The 26,833-nt window shown below is 36.9% G+C and overlaps 2 protein-coding genes across 3 annotated transcripts in view; one reads left to right on the top strand and one right to left on the bottom strand.

Moving 5' to 3' along the window:
* The first annotated feature begins 671 nt into the window (after positions 1-671).
* On the top strand, positions 672-11,364 carry SELENOM (selenoprotein M). Its single transcript, XM_072415255.1, has 5 exons — positions 672-846; positions 1,102-1,137; positions 7,426-7,460; positions 8,457-8,535; positions 10,111-11,364. The coding sequence occupies exons 1-5, from the start codon at positions 748-750 to the stop codon at positions 10,306-10,308; spliced, it is 447 nt and encodes a 148-aa protein (XP_072271356.1). The 5' UTR covers positions 672-747; the 3' UTR covers positions 10,309-11,364.
* A 2,304-nt stretch (positions 11,365-13,668) lies between these two features.
* Positions 13,669-26,833, bottom strand: part of SMTN (smoothelin) — a 78,396-nt gene continuing 65,231 nt past the window's right edge. The window contains exons 13-20 of one of the 2 annotated variants that reach the window (XM_072415254.1): positions 26,450-26,614; positions 26,243-26,305; positions 25,505-25,568; positions 24,804-24,956; positions 23,707-23,830; positions 22,999-23,150; positions 20,620-20,788; positions 17,609-17,749 (exon numbers count right to left, since the gene is read on the bottom strand). In XM_072415254.1, the coding sequence (XP_072271355.1) occupies positions 20,644-20,788; positions 22,999-23,150; positions 23,707-23,830; positions 24,804-24,956; positions 25,505-25,568; positions 26,243-26,305; positions 26,450-26,614 (866 nt within the window). In that variant the 3' untranslated portion in view covers positions 17,609-17,749; positions 20,620-20,643. Of the gene's footprint in view, positions 17,750-20,619; positions 20,789-22,998; positions 23,151-23,706; positions 23,831-24,803; positions 24,957-25,504; positions 25,569-26,242; positions 26,306-26,449; positions 26,615-26,833 lie in introns of both variants that reach the window. The other variant, XM_072415252.1, reaches the window with a different exon arrangement.

Raw genomic sequence — 26,833 nt, 5'->3', positions numbered from 1 at the left:
CATGCCGACCCTGATCCCCCACTGTGAGTGCTTATTCTGGACACCTGAAGAAGAGATATCAATAGGAGGCACTTTGGAAAGACAGCAACAGTCCTGGGAGAAACCTAGGATAGAACATGAGATTAAATCCCTGGCACTGGCACCAATATACTCTGGAGCATTTAAAAAACTACTAGGGGGATAGAGAATTTTCAAATGAGACAATACGGGGTCATTATTGTCCACTAAGTGTTAGAAAGAACACATCATAGGTGGAGCAAGTGGTGAAGAAGATAGCAGTGGGATGGAGGGCACACACCTGTCATTTCTAAAAACTAAGTCTGCCATAATGTGCAAGGATGCCATGCATTATAAATGCCCTACGTTCCACTTTAAATCCTACTGATTGATTACAATTCAAGTATTTATAACTATGTATTACTGAAAAATTACTAGAAGAAATAATTACTAATAAATCCCTGATTGCAGAATGATGAAATGATTATAATGTAATGTTGGCTACAGGTATATGCAGGTATTAGTCTATTGCAGCTGACATAAACAAAGAGCCTGGGGCGTACAATGATAATGATGTGTCTCTTCCCTGGGGGGTTTACAAAGCAATGAAGGGGCTTTCCCCTCCTCCTTTCTGTGTCCCTCCTCATTCAGTATTCTCTGTGACGTGGCACACACACAATCATACACAATCTGCTTCAACTTCCTTGTCTGCTTTCTCCTCTCCAGCAAAGCCAAAACCTCACTGCACAGATGTGGCTGCCTTTGCTGCTGTTTGGCCTCTTCCAGCCCTTGCTGGGCTATGAAATTAACTGGGAAAAGTTAGAAAAGATGGCTCGGGGAAAGGTGGAGGTGAGTGCTGTCAAATGATTTTGTTAGATGGTCTCTGGGCCCTGCAGGTCCTAATTGTGCCTTGTAAACTCTTGCAGAGAAATCATCCTCCAGGCGAGGATGAGGGATTATTACAGACATAGCTAAACCTGGTCACTGCCAAATATCTCTGCAATGCAACATCTGTTTGTGAGAATGTGTGATTTCCCATACCGCCCATGTATAACCCAGGAATAGGCTGCAATGAGATCTAATAGATTTCTGTTTTATTTACAGACATGTGGTGGATGACAGCTCAACAGGCTGAAAGAGGTAAGAAGGAATCATATTGGGAGGGTTTGATGGTTAACACTGACATAATCAAACTTGTTTAAAATATTAGCAGGTTGTGATATACTGTAAAGCTGCTGATATTTTTATGGCACAGATAATTCCGGCTTGGATTATGCTTCCAAGCTAATGCTAATGGATGTTAGATGGTCCAGCTGTTACATTTGGAGGACATGTGGGCAGTCATGATGATGACGAGGCATGGTGATCAAAGTTTTGGGGGTACAAATCTGCTGGGAAAGGCAAAACAGGAAAACAATGACACAAAAGTAATATAGACTGTTAAAAACCAGTTGCTGAACCTGTTAAAAATTATGTTAGGATAACTCTGGACCTCCTATGACAATAGAGTCAATTCTCTTGTTTGTGTTGTGTCAGTCATTTCATAGGTTATAGCAGAAATAACATTCAATTTCTCTAACATTTAAGTGCTATTATTGTAGGGGGAGAACAAAATAAAGCAGTTTGTGTGAAGGTAAAATATTGTTGCATAAAAAATACTGATTAAGGAAAATAAAAGCTTGCACTGGTTAAACAAATATTTTAGGTTAAAAATATATGATTTAATATTTATGTGGATTGGGGTTAAAAAATAAACACAGAAACCACTTTCTATATAGTAAGGATAGTGACCAGGCTTTGAAAGAAGGACTTTCTATGGTGCCTATAGCAATCAAGAAGTTACAAAAGTTGCAGTGGCAACATAGAGAGTGTTTGGTTAGCTGTAATTGAGGAAATTTTAAAGTAGCAGGAATGGATTTCAATGGGCAAAACAAAGATGGTCAGATACAGCTTTTAAATGGTTAATCATACAGCACAATAGGTATTTGCGGGATTATAAATAAAACTAACTTCAAACACAAAAATGCAGACAAATAAAACCTATTTACAGTAGTTTTTCAAATGTCATAAACATATGGTAACTTAACATATTTCATAATGGACAACTAAATTAAGAGGATTAGATTACATTGAGCAGCTGTGATTGTGACTTGTAAAAGTTAGTGTACTATTAATGTGATTTTACTGCTAATAATGTGTGTCTATTTGAAATGTTCTCCTTTCTGCATTAGTTGCAGGAAATATTCATAGTAATGAACACATTCAACATGCTAATCTTCTTTCTTTGTTTTATGACATTTCCTAAATGATTCTTCTCTGATAATAAATGTTCCTGAATGCTGTTTATTGATTAAGTACTTACTAGCATTTCCTAGACTTGAAACTGTTCAAATAATTACATTCTGCATTGAAGGTAATATTTTAAAGTAGGTGGGAAAATATTACACATTTTACTCTTTTGTTTTATTTATTTTCTGTATAATTGTAAAACAACAAGCAAAGAAAAAAAATATGAGAGACTGCAGTAAAAAAAAAAAAAACTGACCCAGATAAAGTTCTTCATTAAAAATATTTGGTAATTTTCAGTCAAGTTGAAAAAATCAAAATAACAAAAATGAAAGCAAAGAAAATGCAATAACAAATAGTCTTCATAGTTACAGACAGGAATTACAAAATAAATAGGCAGAATCATTGACTAAAAACATAATGTCTATGCATAATATGTACTATATGTATACTTTGTGCATTTTCTTGTTGTTCTAAAGGGGCACCATATGTTCAGTAGTGATGTTTTAATATGTACGGCTGTATCAGAAGACCATAGGGGACCATGTAGATAATATTACTTCCCTAGATTTAAATTCACTGACCTGGAACAAGTGTACAGATCAGGTTCTGAATTTTTCCATTGTGTTTGTGCAGCCTGTTGAGTCTGTTCTTTGACCAAAAAAGACGTAATAATGGCTGTGCTGAATAGGCAAAAGACAGGTCCACCTAAAACCATTTAACATTTCAGCCAAAATTTTGTATTTAGGTTAGAGCAGGGACGTGTAAAATGTCTCTAGGTTGTATTTCTGTTAGGAGATCCAAGCTTCACGTATGTCCTCAGATTTAAATCTACAACATTTTACTCTTCTTTATATTTTATTATTGAAGTAATATACTACTTTTGATCATCTGACATATGCTTGCCATATGCTTGCATTGTGCTGAGATCTATTAAATGCAATATAAATGGCATCATGTTATCAATTACTAAACATTTTCTAGCCCATAAAATAGGTCTCATCTGCTGTGATTATTTTGCCCTAAATACCTAGTCAGATTATTGTGTACCCAGTATTCACAACAGGTAACTAGTAGATTAAAAACATCATCCATATGTTTGGAGATATCTAATAGGGAAGCCAAATGGGACCAAGAGGCCCATGAGGATTGAGAAAAACATGTGCTTTCAAAAAACTGTAATTGTTACTAATACACAGAGGATATTTAAAATTGGTTCACATATGTGTATCAACCACATGGGGACTGTTTGTAGAATATTCATTTCATGGCAAAGGGTTGGGAATATAGATTAGTAAAAGCTACCATAGCACCCAGCTAAAAAGCTTTCTGTTGCCGGTGAAAACATTCTTTTTTTACACTGAAACATACACTTACATTAGGAAGATTCTTTCATTATAATCCATTAGAAGAAAAAAAAGCCTCTTACTTGGGTACATTACCTAGGAACGTTTTTTCTTGTTATACCAAACACTATCAAATATTCAGCGCAGACAGCTGCAAGACAAATCTATACTATAATTGAAGGTAAATTATATTCTGCAAAATAATTGTGTTTGTATATCATATGGTAGGAAATCATTGGGGAAAATATAACTCAGCTTCTAAAACAAATAAAAAATGTGACCTTTGGTCATATATCTGTGTCCCTTCTCTTGGTCCCGGTCTTATTCTCTATTGGGCTTTTAGCCATCTCCTAAATTTTCCCAGAATACTGATCTATGGGAAATTCTGAGGCAGGAACATATGGAGAAGCAGCCACTAATCTCAGAAGAGTATTGTGCTGGAAACTACTGATGATAGATATGAACACTGATATATATATAAAAATATATATATATATATATATATATATATATATATACATACATACACACACACACTACACCTTTGAACCCATCATTCCTCCTCATATATAAAAATCTTTGTCTTTATATATATATAAAACATTATTGAGTTACATGTAGGGTAGGACATTTCAATCTTCCAGCAATGATGGCGTACAGGATAAGGTAGACACACTCCTGGATCATTTCCTGAGGGTACACGCCAGATGATTGCACAGGGTTAAACATGCTCATATGGTGTCAGGGTTTGTTCTGTAATGCTCAATAACTAATGCAAACAGGAAAGGTCAGAGAGTATAATATAGCTGCAGAATGTGTAAAAACCAAGGTCACAGAAAAGTGCCAACAAGAAGAGATGATAAATTATGACAGGATAATATCTACAAGCTACTGTGCCATGTGCTTTAGTGTCACTTAAATAGATGCAGTAAGGATTATTATCACTATTTGCTTTTAAACTGTTGTAGGTGTTCAGGTATGTAGATTTATCATAGATTCCAATCAGGATACTAAATGTAAACTGACCCAGACCCCCCCCCCCCCCCCAGCAGGGTTCCACTAATTATTTCTTTATGTGGACCAATGTTTTGTTGGCAAGTTTTAAACTTGTGTGCTGGGTGTACTGAACCTGGATGGACTCTGCAGAGTTCATTGGAAGCAAGTTTAATTATTACTAATGCAGCACATAGAAAGGCAATTTGGAGAGTAGAAACAATGTAATCAGTTTTAGATTTTGTCACTTTTTGTCTTTTGTTTGCTCCCCCATAAAACTCCCAAAAACTAACATATTCACTTACAGTAAGTAGCTTTTTTAATATTGCCATATTCTATTCTAAAGCCTCATGAGATGTATGTTGTGCATATCCTAGGAGGATTCAAAAAAGTCTGATAGTCTCCCATATGTGCAGTGGCACACCAGCATAAACCTGGCTCAAAAAATCTGGGACTTCCAAATTCAAGATGGTGGCCCCAAAGAATACAAGCATGGCAGACACCACAGATGTGAACTATGTCTTATACCATCCTACATGGATAGTGCTTGGTGTAGCTAATTTTATTTTTTGTAGGAGCGGGTGAAATGCTCTTTTTAGGTGTGGTTAGGGAGGGGTAATTCAGGGAAGGGAACATGGCACCTCATCACATGCAATCTTGCCCTGAGCCCCGAAAATGTCTTAATATTGTCCTACTTCATTCAGTGTGAGACTGTCTTTCGTTCTCTTCAATTGTCCCCCTCTGTGATCTAATACTGTATATAGATCTCCAAAAAGAATGGGTTATTTACCCAAAGTGTAATACTGTCTTTCTCTCAACATGTTAGTGATTGCATTTTTTAAAACATATGTAAGGGAATCCTATTTATTTAAATGTCTAATGTAACAAAGTACAACAAGGTGTATGGGGGTGCCATTTATAAAGATGTGGATTGCCCTAAGTTACTGAAACACAACAAAGTGAAGAAAGATTGTTAGTATAAAAAAAATACTTTTGTGTTTAACCAGTTAGTTTTATATACTGTATTCTTTCTTACTGTTCTGCATGACTGGGGGCTTGGCAGGTACCTGTGCACACCTGGCTCTTTACATACTTTGTGCAGAAAAGTGTCTAGAAAGTTGTCTGTTCTGATGTTTAATAAAAACCATAAAGTGCAGCTTGCAGAACAAGCAAGATATTTACTTAATTTACTTTACTTAATTAAAAGAGACTCAAGAATGAAGGATAATCTTCCACTTTCACTATTCAGTAATTAAGTATCGCCCTGAATTTGCAGTTCAGATTTGAAAAGCAGCATTAAAAAAAAATGAAAAAAAAACTTGTGGAACTGGAAAAACTGGTCAGAAAGCCAACCACATTATTATGGAGCATAGGGGATGGTAAATATGAGAAAAATATAAGTCACCACATAAGACAGCAGAACTGTCTATACCAATGAGGAAAGATTGTGTAACAAGTGTTCTTTGCTATGTGTAATAGGTTTCTACAGAAAGCAGTAAATTGCTTTGAAGACAAGCTGGATGTGATGTAAACTTGCTAATAAACATGAGAAATTACACTGCTCAGCGATGATACGGGCTGCCTTTTGGGCCTCTAGTAATTTTTAACATTGTAGGAAATGTGACCATGTCTTGCAAAAGTATCTCTATCTCATTCAAATGTAGGGATCAGTGTCTCGAGGATATGTGCAAATATAAAAGGCACAGAACAAAGCTTAGTAAATTATAATGATGAATTTGCCATGTCAGCTCACTGATAAATGATTACATTAGATAGGACGATGCAGGTTATAGCACCTTGGGTAACATAGATAGAGAACAGGTCCCACTACTACTGTAAAGATATTGATCACATATATATATAGTGATATTGTGGAGGTTGTTTGTCACATATAAATATATTTATATTGCTACCCCAACTTTTTGTCTCTTGATGGGTTCATTCATTGTATATTGTATTAAAAAGGATTTTTTATCTCCTTAGTGACAAGCTAATGATAAATGGAGGTATTGCCATATGTGATGTTAGATGACATTGGGACTTTGCAATCTAGAAACATGCATTTAGTGTATGATAGTCTAAATATCAGCTTCCTTGCAGCGTCACTGACAGTTGGGGAATAGAGTGCACTATAGTATTTATAGGTCTGTAGAAAGTATACATGTAACTCAATATTCCAGGATTATAGAACCCAGCAAATGGTTATTTACTTGAATCATCTTCATGCATGGATTCACAGAGCAGTACAGTTATCAATTTTAGATTAGCCAAGCATTTTAAAATGTGACACAGAAGATAAATTTCATACAGCAACATCTGCAGCTCTGGGACATGGAAGGTTATGTTTGCATATGAACTATTCCACATCAACCACTACTATCTGATGATGTAATGCCATTTAAACCTCTTTTGATCTAATATACAAGTTCACTTTCCTTAGTATTTTATGTAGGCTTCTATATTCCTATCTCTCTTTCTTTAGTGTCACTTTTTCCCAAACAAGCATGAAAATGTGTTCCAGAGCAATGACTTATCAAGTAGTACAAAAAGCATAGGGACGGCAAATCCTAGGTATATCACAAAAAAAAAAAAAGAAAAAAAAACTCCATACAATTTATATATAGGGTGTCAAAGTACTTCCAAAAGACCTGCAGCCTCAGCATCTATTTAAATTGTAGGGGCCAGGCTTACAGGCTAACGTCTTTCTACCTTTGCCAGAATTTTGGTCATAATTTATAGATATTTGGCGTGAGGTTCATCTTAATTTATTTAGCAAACTTGTAACAATGTTTTTTCTCTCCAGGTGAAGGCCTTCGTCCAGGAGGACATCCCTCTTTAGTATCCTTTACAGTATATAGTAGAGTATAGGAACTTCATCTCGCTTTGTCCTTGCTCTGTAATCAACCTTCATTTTTCACTGATATAAATTACAGTTCATTAAAACTCACGTCCAAGTGCATGAACATCTATTGTTATGTTTCAATGTGCATTGAAATGCATTTTGTATTAAATGTCAACGTACATAACACATGTGGATATGTGCTCTAGTGTCAATGTGATTCGTGATGCATATTGACAAAAATTTTAACATGTGTTGATGTTATTAGAAGAAAAATATAAATTTGCAGATCAAGGATAAATGTTTTTTCAAATAAGCAGATTAAAAAAAATATTATAGGATCTGTATCCATAGTATTGTATATCAGCGGAATCATGCAAGATAAAACAGGATCAGCTCACACATGGGTGTAGAATGGTGCCATTAATTATAGGCTTGCATCTACTCTCTTTGTTGGAGTCATGGCAAGATACAGAGATTTTGGAATACAAAATGGGAGGATGTCAGTGATATCTATCTATCTATCTATCTATCTATATATATATATATATATATATACACATACACACACATACTGAAGCTCATCAATGACATTATTAGAAGGGGGTATGTTAAAGAAATCTGCATTGGTGGAAATGTAACCTGCTGAGTGTAATTGTACGTTCTGCCAAGACGCCGCATTTAGTTAGAAGGTATGAATTAGGATCGGTTTCTAAACAAGTGTGACATGTTATAAGTAATTCTGGTTTTGTGTAGGGGGCTGAAATAATTGCAGCTTGGGGAAGAATGTTTTATTGTCCTATCATCATGGTCTACGTTCTGGATCCAGATCTGCACTGTACTAGGTGCACTTAGAATAAGCTTAGACTCAAAGCCTTCGGTTTATAATAATTCCATCCTTGGATTATGTTTAAGAACCAGAATTGAAAAATGGAGCTGCTAATAATAATTGAATGCTATGAATATTTTTGCCTTGACATGATGTTTTTACCCAGCCACAACCTTGAAATGAAGCATATACCTGGTGCAGACCCTGAACTAGTACTTATATCTTCTCACTATGAGGAGCTGGAGGTAAGCGATTTCATAATTTAGAACAAATGATTTGACTATAGTTCAAGACATTTCTTTATCAGTACAGCAATACATTGAGGACTATTCCATAAACACTGTCTGTTCTGTTGGTTTTCAGTCAATTCAGTTAATCATAGTTCTTATTAGGGGGTTGTTCTTTACAATTCATAGTTCCTACAAAAAAACTGCTTCCATGCATGCTGGTCTAATGATACGATTTTTCCCAAAGACCAATGTTCTTCCAAATGTTTTCCAGGCTTTCTTTAAAAACCTGTTGTGTACAGAGCTCAATAGCTCAACCTTTTAATTAAAATCAGAGCAGTAAACCACACACCTTGACGAGAGTCTAAAGACAAATCACCAGACATGTTTTGTATTTTCTAGGAGTTGCTAGAATAACCATCCAATTGCAATACTACGTAATCTCCATGTCTAGTGTGTGGGACATAAGCTCATGGAACTTTTATCATCAAAGTTCAGCCATGACAGTTCTCTTTTAAGTGGGCTTATATGTGATTTGGCCATCAGACAACTGAGGAGGTAACAGTGCCATCTGGAGGTTACAATGAGGTACTGCAAGGCATGCAAATTGAAAATAAAGAGATTACACGTTAGCTATGTCCAAAAAAAGTGAACACATACATGCAAAAATGAAAATGTACTTAATGCAAAAATATGTGAATATAAAAGTTTTTATTCATCTGTTTACCCATGATTCCTCTATCAGTGAGCTCTCGGTGAATGTCCAAAAAAGAGCTGTACTCTGCAGTCTTTCATCTGATCCTTGTCAATATACAACATCTTGTCATTGGTATTTCCCAGGATAACAAATTTATATCTAAAACTTAAACATTCTTCTGCTCATCGAAACAGATCATGCAGACCTTTTCAAGGATGCTTGTAAACATGTCAAGTATACAGCCTAAATATAGAATATGTGATTAGCTGTATGATGTATGGTTAAGCATAATATTCATTGGAAAATCATTTTTATAAATTTAATGCTACTCGTGCTAGGGAACCACTGCCTCAGGGATGATATCACTCTGCAGTTTCCTGGGAAATCAGAGAATTCTAAATCTTGTGGGAATGAGCTCTAGCATAGTTCAGGATCATCTGCTGGGGAGATTTAGAATCTTCCGCATTCCCAGGGTCCTCTCGCAGAGTCCAGTGATACCACCTTCTGCTAGGCAATGGTACCAAAAGTTAAAGTGAAAGGTAGGCAGGTATTTTTTATTTAACCTGGTGGATACGGAATAGTGGTTCCGTTATATTTGGTTGAAGGTTCATTTTAATGACCGAAGTATAACTATACAGACGATATTAATGCTGCATTCATGGTATGTGACACAATCATACATTTGCACCTTTTGCCTAAGCACCTCATGGGAATGGTTTTATTCTAGCTATAATTTTTCTAACAAACAAGATGATTAGCTGTTTACTTGTGACAAGCCCTGAAGACTCCGCAAGTTATAATTAGAAGCAGTTTTATAAATAATGGAAACACGCTTGACCTTTGAGAGCACTGAAAGAAAAAAAAAACTTCTTACATTTATTTATTTTCTTTTTCAGAGAATTCCACTTACTGAAATGAAGAGAAATGAAATCAACCAGCTTTTGAGTGATCTGGGATTTTATAAGAAAGAAAGCAATGATGCCCCTGTGCCCCCCGAGTTCCAGATGGCGCCCGCAAAGACCATTAAGCAGGAGACACCGGTGGTTGAGGAGGGAAAAGTCAAGGAGGTGGAGGATAACAGGGAAGAGTTGTAGTGGCTGGGCATACACACTGATCCTTTCTCTGCCACAAGAATTGTGCCAAAGAAAGGATTAGTTCAACACTAGTAATTACCATAGTGATTTTTAGTATAGTGTATCAACACAGCAAACATAATAATCGCAGAATCTACTGAAAGACCCAACTTATCTTCATAGTGACTCTTCCTTAGAAACCATGCAGTAAGATTTTCCTGCCATAAAGTTGATGATGATGATGATGATAATAATAATAATAATAATAATAATAATAATAGTGTTGGCATGGGTGAACACAAAGCTAGCTAGCTTCAAGCAGCTCATCTCCAACACCCTTCAGCTTCAATCTCTGAGCTGGCTTAAGGAAGCTTCAAACAAGTTAAGAAGTCCGGAAATCAAAGACACAGATAACACTACCTTTACTTTTTTAAATTTGTCAGAACCCCAATCTAGTTTTGATTGCATCCCTTTTTTGTTTTACAGTTTAGCTACAAATACCTTTCCGTTTCTAATTCTGCATGTTAATATACCTCGGTTACATGCCTATGCTTAGTAGAGGTGGCTTAGCTATAAAATGTATTCATTCCATCAACAGGAAAGTCTTACTTAAATGCATACATAGTTGTAAACACATGTGCAAAAAATATAGGTTGGAGCATGTAGAACATCTGTTTAGAGTTTTGGAAAATGACAAGTTGGGATTCTCAAACTGACTACTGTGGGAGCTGGACAAGTGCGAGAACAGCTAGTGATTTTTTTTTTTTTTTTTTTTTTGGGGGCTATAGATTAGGTACGGAGTATGGAATGTATCAAGTTTGAATCTAAGTCTTAGATATACTTCTTACTATCCTCCACATATGCTGGGTGAACCAAAATTGTTGTTGAAAATCTAAATGACCCGTCAACTTTTTTCATACTACCTGTCCATTTCTGTCTTCGGGGGCATGAATGAAGTTTCTAGCTGTAAAGTGTCCTGGCTGGGAACGGATGTATATAGTCCTCATGACAAGAAAGGGTCAGTTAACACCCTGGAAAAAGTTAATAATGTTTAATAAAGAGATCCTTTTGAGGAGAGTCGACGTGTTAATTTTTTTTTTTTTTTTTTAACTTTTCCAATTCACTATATAACTAAGGTCATATGGCTATCACAGCATGTGTAGCTTGCTATGCCACCCATGAAAACAAGGGTTTTGTACTGTTTTCTGTATTTGCAAACATACAAATGAATATTTCAGCTGTAGCCTTGTACTCAAAAGGTATCATTTAAAATGACCGATGTGCAAATTTGTATTAGTATAGTGGTGTATTTTGACAAGGTAGCCCAAACTCACATTGCACTCCGGGCTAACCTTAAAAAAACAAGTTACCTGTATGGGTTTCAGTATAGTTGTGCAGTTTGTCAAGGTAGTCCTAAACACAGCATTTCAAAATATTGGGAAACCCTAGAAAACTAAGTGACCCATATGATTTCATATTGTAACCAAAATTTCATGGAGCCAGTGTGAAACATCTTAAGAGTATGAGATGCATAGCACCCCACAGGGAACATAGCCAAAACAGCACACATCATAAGCCATAAACTTCTGCCCCCCTCCTCCCCCCAAAAAATCTGCTCACAATATTGGAATTTATGTTCAGCACTCGTGCAAAACATGAATATTTTCATCTTTAGTATGCAGTAGGAATCGTTGCCTTTACACCATTTGAAGCAAAGTGACAGGTTCTCTTACTGCATCCTCTGCACCCTATATTGCACAGGACTCTGAAATTCTTATTATATTTGGGTATAGTGGAGTATGTGACCTTCACTCTTTGCATTGCCATGGTCTGTACAGTTGATGAAAAGGCTTGAACACTGTCAAATAGGAAGGTGAAAGCTAATTAACCATGTAATCCTGTAACTCCTTGGACTTCACACTTCAGCAGAGGAACCAGGATGACGGAGCAGACAAGTATCGCCAAGCATTCAGCAAATAATGTAAAAGATGCATCAGAAGCACTCATTTTAAATGTGTTCCAAGTCATTCACAAAGTATTGAAGCAAGTACAGCTTGGCAAATGTTAGCCTATTTCTACCATATTAGGTGTCCTTTATTACCACTGTTCTGATGTAGAATAACAGTGCACAGATGCCATCTAAATATGCTATTGAATATAGAGCAGATTGAAGTAACCTGGTTGTCATGCTGAGCTAAGGCATTTAGGCCTTGAGTCATACAGTGATCAGGAGTTCTGAGTTCACAATAACTTTTATAACCTGCAGACCATATGTCCAGATCTGTGCCTCAACTACTGACGCCAGAAAGAAGGGGACAACCTACCCTGTTTCCCAGATAAGACACTGTCTTATTTTTTTTGGAAGGCCAAAATATGCTCTAGGGCTTATTTTCAGGGGGATGCCTTTTTTTCATTTTTCCCTAAAAAGGGGGGGGCTGTCTTATTTGATGGCCCTGCCTTATCATCGGGGAAACACGGTATATATAGAATCATTGTATCTTCGGGTGTAAAAACCAAGAAAACACAGTCATAGAATACCAGTGCTGAATCACTATCCTTGGCATGTATGGTCTAATGTATAAAAGTCACAGATCAGCGATATATCGACTGATCCGACTGGAAATAGCTGCTACCAATGCAGCATGATGTCAGTATTGTCAATGCACAATTTGGCTGCATTCATCATTTGCTTCAAGGCTTGTAGAGGGAGAAGGGGATTAGGTTGTGCATGTGAATGGCTGCACAGCAAATACAGAGGAGGAAGTAGTAGATGTGGGCAGTTCTAAGGAACATGGATGAAGTAGTAATACGGAATCTCGGTTATACACAGCATTTTATGATTGTATAAAAACAGTGCTTCTAAAACCCAGATATATTATGCTAAGTATTGCAGATATATGAGCTGCTTGTTGGACATCAGAAACATGGTGGACTATGAACAGTCCAAGCATAAAACTTTTGGGAAAGCATACCTTATCAATAAAGGACAAGGGCACAGAGAGAAATCAAAATTATACTATTTCTGAAAAAAACAAACAATCTTTCACATAGACTGATAAAACAGCTTCAATTCTTACGGTATAAACTGACCAGGAATAGTATACAGAAAAAAGGTCTAGTAGTAAAAGAGCTTTTCTTCAAATATTTATTAAGATCTTGTCTGGATGAGCTCAATTGCTTTACACAGTCCAATGGGTACTATGAAAGGACTAAAGACTATGTGGTGCAAGTTCCAAAAAATGTAATTCCCTCGTCACTTATCAAGATTTATACATGACAGATTGTAAATATGTATTTAAACAGTAATGAGCTATCCAATAAAAGCAGCATACAAATCAGATACATCAGCTAAAAACAGGAAAAGAAAACTCAGAGAAGAAATTAGTTAATATAACTTTATTAAAATAACACGCTGGTGTATAAAAATAATTGTACACATAAGCTGTGTCTGAGGAGTGATATAAGCTTTCTGTTCACAACAGGCAGAACAATGATAAAACCTGCACTTTTTTTTTTATTAGGCTCGCTGAATTGCACACTGGACGTTTCATGGCCTGGTTTTTTAAAATATTTATGTGTTTAAAATGTTCCCATAGAAGGGGAAAAAGAAAACAGACATAAGCATAACAGACTGACATTTAAAAAAAACTTTGCTGTACTTTTATGGATAGCACAGATAGACATGACAAAGTCCCGACAAGGAACTCAGAATTTTAAATTAAAACATGATAATGGGCACCTTTAATTTCAGTGTAGTGTTTGGGTAGGTGAGGGGAAATGTCACAGTAAACCTCTGCACCTGGCTGTCAGTGATTGCCTGCTAGATGAAGCAGACAGCCATGAGCAGTATGCAATGGGTCTGCACATTAAAGCAACCAATGTAGCCGATTAAGGGGTACTGTAACATGGTCCTACACTTACAAAAAGACTAATGCTCAAAAATGAATGCAAGAATGTCAACAAAATAGAATGGGGGCCCATTTCCCAGTCTTCACGTACTCTTAGATCCCTGTATTAAAGGACATTCTTGTTAAATGCTGCCATAGAATGTATCACATTGATCACAACCAGCTATACACATTGGTTGAACTTTTGGTAAACACATCCTAGATTCTGTAAGAAGTTGGGTGCATTAACATTTTTTCCATTGACCTTAAATGGACTCTGTAGGAAAAACTTTTCCCCAGTCTAATGCACTTCAAGCAGAATACCTCTAGAAGTAAAACAGTTATACATAGTATTACATTCCAACAACTTATAACACCTGGTGTATAGCTCCAAGCACATTAGAAGCATGTTCTTCTAAAACGAATGCCTAACTTTATGGAAATTGGCCTTTTTAGTTATATTCAATAAATAATTAATATTCCCAATTGAAATAACCAACATTAATCAATCAATCAGAATCCTTCTTGTACTGGGCCAATAATAGCATTTGCGGTCAATTCTCTTTGGCTGCTGCTATGGTTTACTGCAAGTAAAATTAGCAAGAACTTTATTCAATAAGGTCCTTCAGAGGTAAATTAGGTAAATACCCTGGTAAAATCAATGATAATTGGAACTTATTTTGACTTTTTTGTAGATCAGTTCCCATCTTTTAGCCGTATTTACATTGATATAATACCCATTTTGTTAAATTTGTCCAATTGTTTCTGTCTTGGTGTGGTAGATTTACAAATCTGAAAAAAGTCAATAATATGTATTTCTCCCTAGTATTAGCTAGAAAACCAAACTAGAATCCATTTGTTGCTACAAACAGCATATATTTTTCCGGGGGTTTACTTCTGCACAAAAGAATGAACGGAGGCTTACTTACATACTACCAACAACCCAGGAATATACCATCTAAAATCTATGCAGGCTTAGGAAAGTGCCCAGCTACTTCAAAATGTCTGCTTTTAATTTAAAATAAAATATTAAATAATCTAATTTAAATGTTTTAGAAACCAGAACATTTCTCACACAACACTACTCCTAAAAATGGAACAATAAACAAAAGGCTCAATACTGTAGAACATTAAAGTGCTGTTCCTAAAGATAGAAACACTCAGTTGTACTTAGAATGAGTCCTAAATTTATCTAGATGGTAATAAGCAATGCCAACAACCTAGCATTATCCACAGATGCCGTATCAAGCAGTCACTGCGCAGCAATGAAGATTTCCTATAAGCTACCAAGAAATAGTCAGGTACATCAGGATAAAGAACAGTGCTTATGGCAAACAATAAAATGATGCAGATGGCAGACTGCAAAAACGACCAAAGCCATGACTTGGTTAGGGCTGATGGTCATAATATATTTTTAAAACAGATCAGTGCTCACATTCAGGCCTTCACATTGTCTTAAAACTGTGGGAGCAAAAAAGGTCTACAAATTACAAGATCAGCACTAAGATCAAAAAGGAGCCTGAAATAACTAATAGGAGACAAATACTTGTACGTGAATTCTTACCATGTGTCCAAAAAATTATAAAGGTTTGTACACATCAAAGCAATTAGGCCTGTGGCTGAAAATGAGCCTCCATTTTCACCAGATTCCTAACACACAAAGACTACTCCTACTACATTTCCTGCAGTGAACCGAAAACATATCACAAGTCTGGCTATCTGTTTTTATTTTGTGCTAGCACTGAACTGTGCAAGGTGCCATAGGCTTAAAGTTGCATCAAAGTTTACTGTGCTTTCCAAGTCATTGCATACACATGCACAGATGTGAACAAGGTCAAAGCCCTGTATAAAAGTTCACCATATATAGTGTATTTTGTTGTAAAGTTTAAAGCATTTTCAAGGTTTCCCTACAGTGATTAAAAAAAGTTAGATGGGATGAAATGTTCAACTTGCTTCATCAAGCTCTTCCTGTGGTCATGTGACCTCTGAGGGGGAGAGATTGGCAGATTCTCCCGTTTAGCAGAGATCATCTAACCCAGGGGTAGGCAAACTTTTATGGCCACTAGGCCATTTCAGGGGTGGGCGGGAGTAGACTAGGCCGGACTGAGTCCCACCTTAATGGCTCCACCCATGACCAGACAACGCCCCCTGAAGTGAAATCCCTCTCCTCCGTATGCATTGTGAAGGAGAGGGATTTCTCTTCAGAGAGCCTTCCTTATTTACCACCCCGGCGGAATAGCAACGCCTACCAAATATAGGAGCAACAGCAAGGAGGCGGCACCAGAGCTCTGGTAGTTCCTAATGCCCTCTGGTCGATCCTGGAGCCGCGGGTTGCTGGCTGGCATTAGGCGGGATCACCCATGGGGTGTTAGGCCGGAACGAACTACCGGCTAGGCCGTATCTGATCTAAAGGCCGGAGTTTGCCGACCCCTGATCTAACCAAATGCCAATGATTTATGTCAGGTGACTAGCATTGGAGGGAGCCTGGTAAGGCATTTTCCTTGTTTCATGCCTTCTATTACTGCTGTAATTATGCAACCTGAAAAAAGAGAGTTAGCATATCTCCGACCTTACATTTTTGGCTTTAGAGATGTTAAAGTTAATTAAGCAGCATCAAATACTAGAGACCATTTAGCAGTATTCCTAATTTTAAAGACCAGTGACAAAATACTTGCGTACAACTTTTCTGGAACCTAGTGCCCTAATGAGCACCAGAACATTCAAAGTATGCAGTAATGGGAGTTGCTCATCCAGCATATTATTAGTTTATACTCTCTGTTCGCTACAAAGTTTGAGTGCAAAGTTCCTAATGCACTAATGTAATACTTTAACATTTTTCATAAGAATAATTTCTTTACTGTTGAACCGTGTACCTACTTCATGCAGTTCCAATAGTAATAAAGGTTACGTCTAAAGAATCTTACACTCGAGTACTTTTCTAACTCTAATCCAGAGATCCCTGCAGCACTGACAACCAGTGAATTGTGTATGATAACTGAATGTATTGAAGGTCTGGTGACCGTTTTATAGCTTGTGGTTGTTATAAAAATCCAGCGTTTACCTGGTGTCATATTTAAAATACTATCTAAATATATTAATCTGTGGGAGGGGAAAGGTATGGGGGGCAGTGAGATTCCTACCAGCACAGCACTTAATAACAGCCTAAGTGCTTAGGGTACAGTGCATTGCATAGCAATGTATTACAAGGCTCTGGCCACACGCAAGTTAGGGTGAAGATGCGTAAACAAAAGCCAAGTCGTATATACAGTCAGTAACTCCAAGAAACATGTTGTTAACAGTACAATATAACCCCAAAAAGTGTCTTTCAAGTGATCCTGGGGCTACTTGTGACATTGTGCAGTGGCAAAAGCTGCACGGTGCTGGTGCTGTGCCAGGAGACGTCAAGGGGGATTACAGGGCTTTATTAAAATTCACTCTTGCGTAGACGCATCTCGTGCCGCCTCAGGTGATTGTATAAGGACTGAACATAGGTGAAAACGCACTTTGAATCTGGCTTCTTCCCCATTATCATCATGTCCTCAACCTCCACCAGTGGGACACAGTCCACGAGATACCTGTTACAAGGAAAGATTACAGTGCAGTGAGAATACAAAAGAAGATGTGGACAAATGTGGAACATTTGAGCAAAGAAAGAAAAGATAAAAAACACACTTGAAAAAAAATGTGAAAAAAAATTAAACAAGAATGATTATGAGAGCAAAAAGCTCCAAAAAACTACAAGGAAAAAGTCATTTTTGGATCACCTATTTAGAAACTAGATAAACACTTTCTTAAAAGCTGATAAATGAACTGGACATGGAAAAAAACACTTAAACTGTTAACCTTTATAAGAAATATTTACATCTATGCTCACTAGAATAAACAGATATAACCAAGTCTGACATGGCTTCAGAGAAGCAAATCAGGTTATAACAGTTCAAAGAACAATCATTGCTGGTTTGTGAAACAAAGCCATTAGGAAAAAAATATGGCAGCAGGAGGCCAATTTACTAAAATTTTGTAAATTATCACCTATTTAGATATTAAAATCTTTGAAAAGAAAACTCCTGTTTACTTAAATATCCAACAGGTGTAGATGAATTAAGTTAACAGGAATTTACTTTTTCACATAGGTAGATAAACCTTTACAAAATCAGTCAAGCTGTCTTCTGTTTATAGGTGGAGGGTGTGGGTCTATCATCCTGATTTTAGTTTGACCTAGAGCAGCCATTCTCAACCAGGGGTTTCTACAACTCTGGCCAACGGACCTCCCATTTATAGATGGCTGCAAAGTTCTGGGGCCAAATACCACTTGGGAGAGTTAGCTGCCTAACTTAATGACATTGATTTTTAGATGTTTAAAGCGGTATTCTAGCCATCATTGTAATTGGGCAATCTATCCAATGACAACAAATTTAAAAGGCTTTTTTTTACCCTATTGACCCCCAAAAAATCATTTTAATAGGGGTTTTCTGAGACCTGAAATATATGTTAAGGGTTCCACATTTATGAAAGCTCTCAAAGGCTGAAGAGGATACACTTTCATCAGTGAAGCTGGGTGATCCAGCAAACCTGGAATAGCTCTGGTCCAGGATTCAAAACATTTGCTAGCAAATGAAATTCATTCCAGGTTTGCTGGAGCACCCAGCTTCACTGATGAAGCATAGTGAAGCATCTCTACATGTTTTAGTTTCAGAGATTCTGCTTTTACATTGTGCATATTGTATGTATAATAAAGCTGGCCAGCAGTGTGAAAGTTACCTCCATATGTCTGAAAACTACCAGCAAAATGCCAGACGTCTACATGTGCATAGTAATGCACATACAACACCAGTGTGGTAAATGACGTATATGGAGTGGAATCATGTGTTGTAACTAATTTTAGAAATCTTTTCCAACCCCTTCTGTGAAAACAAGGGGTCAGCTTGAAGGGGATACTGCAGAGCTAATGTGTTCACCTCTACTCTGCATTTCAGTGACGAGCAAATGTGAACCAGGAAAAAAGGTAATTTAGGTAATGGAAGCTTCCCTTTTTCTGTTTAGCAGCACATTTCAGTGGATAGTGTGAGTACCAATAAAAAATGAGTCATCAGTCATTCTTTTTGGCATGGATGTATATATTTTCATTTTTACTTGAGGTATACCACTGTGGCAAAAACACACTCTGGCACTGCATATGCCCAGCACTGGGGCCTTAGTATTCGTAGAATCTTACTTTGGGCACATATACAAATTCTGTGACTCATAGTTTCCGTGATTTAGTTTATGTATCTACAGAATAACCTCCCTAAGCTCCATATAAGTGCATTACCACTCTCCTGGATTTAACACTCTCACAACACAACTGCGAGCTGATGGATGTTTAAGCAATGTGCTGAAGATCTAAACCTGCCAGAAGACAGCAACAAGATTCCTCCAGCTAGGGACATTTAAACAAATATAACTATTGCTTTTAAATCTGGTGACAAAAGCAGCTGCAGAAGCATGACTACTAACCAAAAAACACAAATTGTTATTTTTCCTATTGTTCAAACAAATCATTTATTCTAGATCTTTAAAAATGTAAAAGGTCAGCCAAGGACTTTTTAGGGTAAGGATTATGGATTTACAACACTCATAGCGAGGAAACAGGCAGCAGACCATAGAATTACGATAAATAAGTTAACAATTTCCTTTAAAGAACACGGTAACACTTCTATTCAGTGTGTACCACCAATATTCAGAAATAATATTTTTATAAAGTACCCATCATTTTATTATTAATTGGGTTACAATTTGGATATAACTTGCTTATAATATTGAAATGCTACAAAGACACACACAGACAAAAAGTTGAAATAATTTGCATGTCCTTGCTAGGGTATTTGGAACCATGAAATCTATGCTGCACATTCACTAATAATAGAATATATTTACCAATGGTTGGTCAGTTCATTCTCCTGGTTCACTGAAATCACTGTGTAACATGACAAGTGTGTATATTCAGATACTGATCAGATCTAGAGTTGTTCTGCAAACTGATCTTGCTCATAGAGGAAGATTTTAAAAAGCACCTTTCTATGCAGAGGGAGACTAGAGAATCTTATTGTCTTTATCCAATAACAAAGATTCTATATCCAGGGCATTTATCCATAGATATGTGCTATATGCAGGGAATGAAGCAAGTGATATTCACACTTCACTTCTAAAGCACACTGCCTTTCCATTGGAATGTGCTGTTTAGCAGAAAGGAAGAGATTCTCTGGAAACACTCAGAACTGAGACAAACCACATGACAGGCTGAAGTGTGAAGCTAAGTACTCTGGTCGTTTATTCTGGTTATTTATTCTTTAAGAAAAAGCAGACAACTTTGTCCATGTTAACCACTTCACACCATTATCATAGCATTCAGCATCACATGCATGGATCACACAGCCTTCTATGTACTTATAAATGGCATTCTCACCAGTGGGTCTATCTTGGAAAAAGTCTAGGACTTTTTGGTTTTTACCATCCCCTTCTGCACGAGGCAGCGATAGAATTCTTGGATGTACGTGTACACACACTTCCAGTCCGGTTCTCGCATGCGGACCATATCCTCTGCGTCTAGTAACTGTGGACAGTCAGCGTGCTTCCTATTGGTGAACGGATGGGAACAGGAGGTGGAAAGAGGGGGAAACCAGTGAACACAGCCCGGTGGGGAGAAAGAAAAAGAAGAGACAAGAGAGACATTCATCAGTGGTTTAAACATTCTGGTGCCATATCATGAACATACCCATGCTGTGAGAATTCAGAATTGAGGTGCATGGTTGGGAAGAACAATAATCCACTGGGGTAACAAACAGATACTGGACACTTACATGGGGTGTGTTTGTGGATGGTGGAAGAAGTGCCAGGGTATGGGAAAGTGCAACAAAGCCAGACAAAAAAGAGGTGGCACAGATTCTGGAGGAATCTGGGCATGTGCAGCACATGAACATATGTATGTATGTGCGCAGTTGGTGGCTGCTCACATGACAAGACCCACAACTAGAACAAGTTCTTAAAAAGCCACACAGCTGTTAGACTGTGCATGAGTGCATGAAGTTCTTGAAGGGCAAAGCCACCTTGGCCTTAATCCAACTTTACTTTTCCACAAGATGCCTTGCTTGAACTTGACATTCAGGAAAATCCCATGTAAGATACAGCACTAAAATGCAAATGGTCACACCAGGGTTGCAGACGTCAAAGAAAAAAAAAAAAACTTTTGCACCCACTAGAATGTGCTCCAAGCACTGACTTTTTGGATTGGTGTTGCCATGGCCAAATATTTTCAATACTGTTTCTCAAAGGCTTATTCTATGTTATATAAAAAATTCCATGTACTGCTTATAGCAATATTAAAAATACTTTACAATTGTTTTGGTTTGTATAATTATTTACATCATATCACAACAGTTACCTTATATACAAAATACAATACAAAACAAGTAGTATTTCCCAATTCAAACTCTCATGACCACAATCAATAGCAAACATTTTTCAAACCTAACAGGTTTCCTTTAGGGCTTCCCTCTTGATCAGATGGGAATGAATGTAAAATGTACTACCATAACATGTAGCAATAAATCCAACATGTTGCTTTTGCTGTATGCTTTAAACACTTGGAAAAATCCTCAAAACAAAGAATATGTAGGCAGTCCTAGTACTTTATGATTGATTTGTTGGTTGATAAAGGTGGATGACCAGAATAGACTAAAATGGAGCATTCAATAAAATTTTACATTTTATCCAAATCATCTCAAGTGTCTGGAGTTAGCTTTTAATGTGTCATCACAGTAGACTACTCAAATGAATAGGAATAACTGTTGAATATTGGGCCACTGATTAAATTTGATAAGTGCACTCCATGCCCTTTTTATAGACTTGATTGGAGTGTGTGTATCCAAGGCTTGATTGGAATGTTTGTACTGTCTTTGTGGTCCTTAAGAATTTATTTGGGAAATACAGATCTAAGGAATAGAGTTGATTTACTGTCATCTAATAATTATTCAAGATGGTCTGCAGATCATATATGTAGCTATTTATCACTGGCTTTCATGTAAATTGTATGAGCAGTAATAAGTCCAGTGCATAGTTAACAAGTTGGTGACAGCAGAAAAGTTAATTTGAAGTAAGTGAAAGTCTTGTGGTTAGATATTTCAAAGAAGCAGCACAAGTCATATTACAGGAAAGGCAAAGAGCAGCGTGGACCTCCACTATCTACCACCCCAAGAAACTGTACCATTTTGTTCCCGCATCGAGAACCTTTCGAGGTACTGCTTCTCTGCAGTTGTTAGAAAACATTTGAAACAGTCTATAAACAATCAGATCACAGAAAATAGGCCATTTCCTCCATTATTAACATTCAACCTACAAATAAAGCAACAAAATAATCATGAAAAGAATGGTGAAAGAGGAAGTCCAGGCAACAAACAAGTAGTTCAGATATATTTATAAAGGACATCATTAAATTAGTATGAAAATATTGCAAGCAAGTTCCTGAAACTGGCAAAAGGTTATGAGCTGAAAGCCTCAAATAGTTTACCAGGCAGTGAATAAAAGCAGCATTAGGAAACCAGTCTTATAAAGAGAAGGAAGCCTGTAGAAGGCGCAGAATAAGACGAGTATTTACAGTTTTCCATCACTCCAAAACAGAATGAGTATTAAACCCTTGCAGTTTAAAGGACCTCAAGGTAAGTTTTTCAGCCTATATATCCTTCTGGGGTCAATGTATGTTTTTATCACACAGTAACGCTCTACTAAAAACAAGCCACCTAGATAATAACACTATTAACAAATATAATATCTAAAAGACGATACATACTCTGCAGCTGAGAAGGCCAGGTCAAAGTTCTGCCTCCTGTTCTGTGGACTGAGCTGGTTGTAGTCAAATGCCTCAGGGAAGAAGTTATGGACCAAGGCACAGAAGGCCATTCCATCGCTCCAACTGGAAGAAAAGTTTTGGATGTCCACGTGCTGGAAAATGAAGAAGGTGACAACACTAGTCAATGGCCATCAGTATAAAAATATTATATAGGTAACGGTGAAAACATTTTATTGTAGTACAAATCCATAAAAGAATCCATTGCTCAACCTTTACAACATAGGGATAAAAAAAGAACCTGGTAATAAATCCTATCATGTCATGAACCCTGAGATCTTCAATATGTCTTTGCTTTTAAAAAAAGGTAAGGAATGTACATTAATATTATGCTGGTGTGAACCAGGTCCTAAATATTCATAGAACCTGAATGGAAAGAATGATACAATTTCTGATCCCTTACTGAAATACTAGTTGTCTTCAATAGTTTAGGAGTCACTAACCTGGAACATATATGCAGCAAATAAAATAAGTGCACTCCGAAACTCTAGGTTTTGAAATTCCTTTATCAGCATGACAGTCAGAACAATTGCATTTTCAGTGAGAAGAAGTCAGTGATGGCAGCCTAAATAGTCCTAATGTTTCTTTTTTCCTGAAGCTAAAGAGTGATAAAAAGATGGAAGCATATAAGAGATCAGCTAGAAGACATACCTCATAACCTCGGGTTTTTGCTTTGCACCAATCTAACAACATTTGCTTGATACTGTTAGCATTAGGAACTCCAAATGCCGATGACTTAGGGGTGGCAACTTTGGCAAACGCAGGGCTGGATGGGCTAAAAAACAAAAAGCACAAAAACATTATATTACAGAAACCAAAGTACAAAGTCCTTTTATTATTCCATGTTAACATTAAAATGTATCTAAAATATTGGATGCTGCAGCTTGCCAATGCTTAGATGTGGTGGCCGCATTTTAAAAATATATCAGACGTTGATTGTGAATGCCCCAATTCAATCTTTATATTGAATTCATCATTGAAATGTATTTGAATTATCAGCCAGCGTATGGCTAGTATTATTCATCTATACTTAAAAATACATCAGACAACTAAAGTGCTCAGCAGCACAAAAGTAAACAATCCAGAATCATGTAATGAATTCAAGAGGCCTAGATATGGCAGGATAAAAACTTAGACAGTGGAAAGACTCCAGCTTTGGTGACTGCAAAAAAAATCCAGACAAGACTTCAAGACAGGAGGAAATCCATGAAGTTTCCATATGGTTAACTTTCCATATGGTAAACGTTTCCTGCAGATGAAATTTTCTGTAAATGGCATTTTTAGAATATGGAAAAATGGCCTTATATATCTATAAAGGTATATATTGGATGATTTAAAATTTAAATCCATTCCCTATTGCTGCAAACCCTGCAGCCCAGCATCTAAACAATATCATGGCTGTTAGTAGCAGGAAATTTGTTACTATTTGTACCATTGGACTGTCAACTTTTGTGTAGGTCTATAGGCTTGGGAAAATTATGTTCCCCTCCCTTGACACACGTCCCCTGGGCTTACATGTCTGACCTGGGTGCTTGGGGCCTCCATGGAAGGTTCAATTTAACAAGATGTCATTCTCCAGCCAGGAATGGCCAAGTCAGAAGTTGATCAAGCACAATTTGTTTTTATTTGTCTTTATTAGAGTGTGATATGGCTTCAGGGATTTAATAGATAACCTGCACTATATCATCTATTACCCCTCCTGGAATATCAATAACATAATAAAAAATAAACGTAAAAAAGGTGCATACTTTCCGCTCTCCTTCCCCAGTTTGTCAATCATGGCTTTGCGAGCTTGTGTGGCTGATGTCTTAGGAAGGTTTTGGGCTTTCATGAGTTCCTTCTTCCTTTCTGCCTGTCTCCTCTCTAAGGCAGCTACACCATCATCCTCCCGATCAAATACACTGCAAACAGTAAAACAAAGTTGAAACTAATATAGATTGGTATTTAAAGAATTTCCCGAAATCATTTACATTTTTTTTTTTTTTTTTTTTTTTTAATTGCCTCATTAAAAAAAAAAAAACCTCTGTCTTCTGTAGTAGAAGTTTGCACCAAAGGAGGAGATTCCATTCGTATCCCTGTATTTTTTTTTCAGTTTAATCTAAAATCTGAAAATCAAAATTTATATTTTGCTACAACATGTAAAACAAATGCAAAGTTTACCCAGAACACTATGGGTCAGAGCTTGTCTTGTCTAATAGAAACCTCCTACTGGGATCTCAGATAAAGAAACTGCTTTGATGACAGGTTAAATTTTATAAACAAGGGGCTTCTTTCAGGTCAGTGGAGGGTGATAAGTGGCTTTTTGGTATATAAAAATTTTATCCAAAGGTTTACCCTTTCTTTGCTATTTTTTACTATTACCTGACAAAAGTTTTTTTCTGTCCTGACCATGATAAAGAAAATACATCCAATTCCACCATACATTTCCTTATAAACATATCATATTTACCTGCCCACTTTCTTAGATGTTGAGCTATATGAAGCAGATTTTGTCTGAACAACTGTACCACCACCTGTAAAACATAAGTCATATAAATATTGTCTCCGATAATATATGTCTAAACAAGAACTTTATGTGGACTAAATTATATGCATAAGAACATTTTTATATTATTAAAAGGTTTTTCCCTGCCTGTCAACACAGTGTACAGTCTTGGAACAATTTGGTGTCAGGATGTAGTACTCCTGTGTGCATGCACTGGGTTTACATTATCCAGAATAATTGGATGACCTGGTGTTGCTTACAAAAATGTTCAAATCTGTGGAAAATCTTTACAATCAGGATGATCTTTTTATTGTCGAGATGTCCTGAACAGTGCATGAGTCACAGCCCAGTGAGTAAGAAGCAGATCCAGTGCTACAGAAGACAGGCCAATGCCTTCTCACCTGTTGTTCTAAGGGACACAACTCTCCAATTATAGCCAGCTTAGCTTAACATATAACAAATGCTTAGGTTTCACATTTCAACATGCAGGAACTGTAAAGTAGCTATTGCTATTCCTAGATTTTCGACTAGCCCATCCAAATCCCCGATATCCATCTAACCGTCTACCTACCCATTGCATACACATTTTTTTTTTTTGTGCATTACCTATCTTCCATACTAACTGGTCCCACAAACAAGGTCACTAAAAATACAGGCAATTTAACACTGGAGTATAGGCCAGGAAACAAAATAAGGACTTACTTTCGGATCTTTTCATATAACTAGCCTCCACTGTAGTTGTTCTTGATGTTCTACTGCCATTATCTATAGAAAACAATGTTGTTATTTACCTCTTGAAATTTCTATCAGACAATACATTCAAATGACATATTTAAAAAAAACACAAAATGTGAATTACAAAATGTACATGTGGAATATATTAGTAGTTTTCAAAAACCATAAACTTACTAGACTGCATCAGTGTCTGCGTTTTGGTGATGGTGCTGACTGCATTGCCATGGTTTACAGTCTCACTTTGCCGTAAACTGGTCTCTGTGCTTCTCGCTAGTCTGGTTTCTTTCTCTTTGTTCTTTAGCTCTTGTATGCGCTGTTCTCTCTCCTTCTCACGTTGTTCTGGAAGGAGAGGGAATAAAACTGAATCAGGTATTTTTACAACTCAGTCGTCGTCTTCTGGAAACACCTAAATTGCCAAGTGCATATGGTTTCAAGTAGCATACAGAAAAGTGTGAAGAGCCTGCAGTGTACAGACACTTGCGGTATCAGGAAAAGGTCTTTTAGCACTCAAAGTGCCTCCCTTCATGAGCAACAAACTACTTCAGCAGCATAGGTTGC

Source organism: Pyxicephalus adspersus, chromosome 6 (assembly GCF_032062135.1).
Source record: "Pyxicephalus adspersus chromosome 6, UCB_Pads_2.0, whole genome shotgun sequence".
NCBI lineage: Eukaryota > Metazoa > Chordata > Amphibia > Anura > Pyxicephalidae > Pyxicephalus > Pyxicephalus adspersus.
This window is presented reverse-complemented; position numbering and strand designations above follow the sequence as displayed.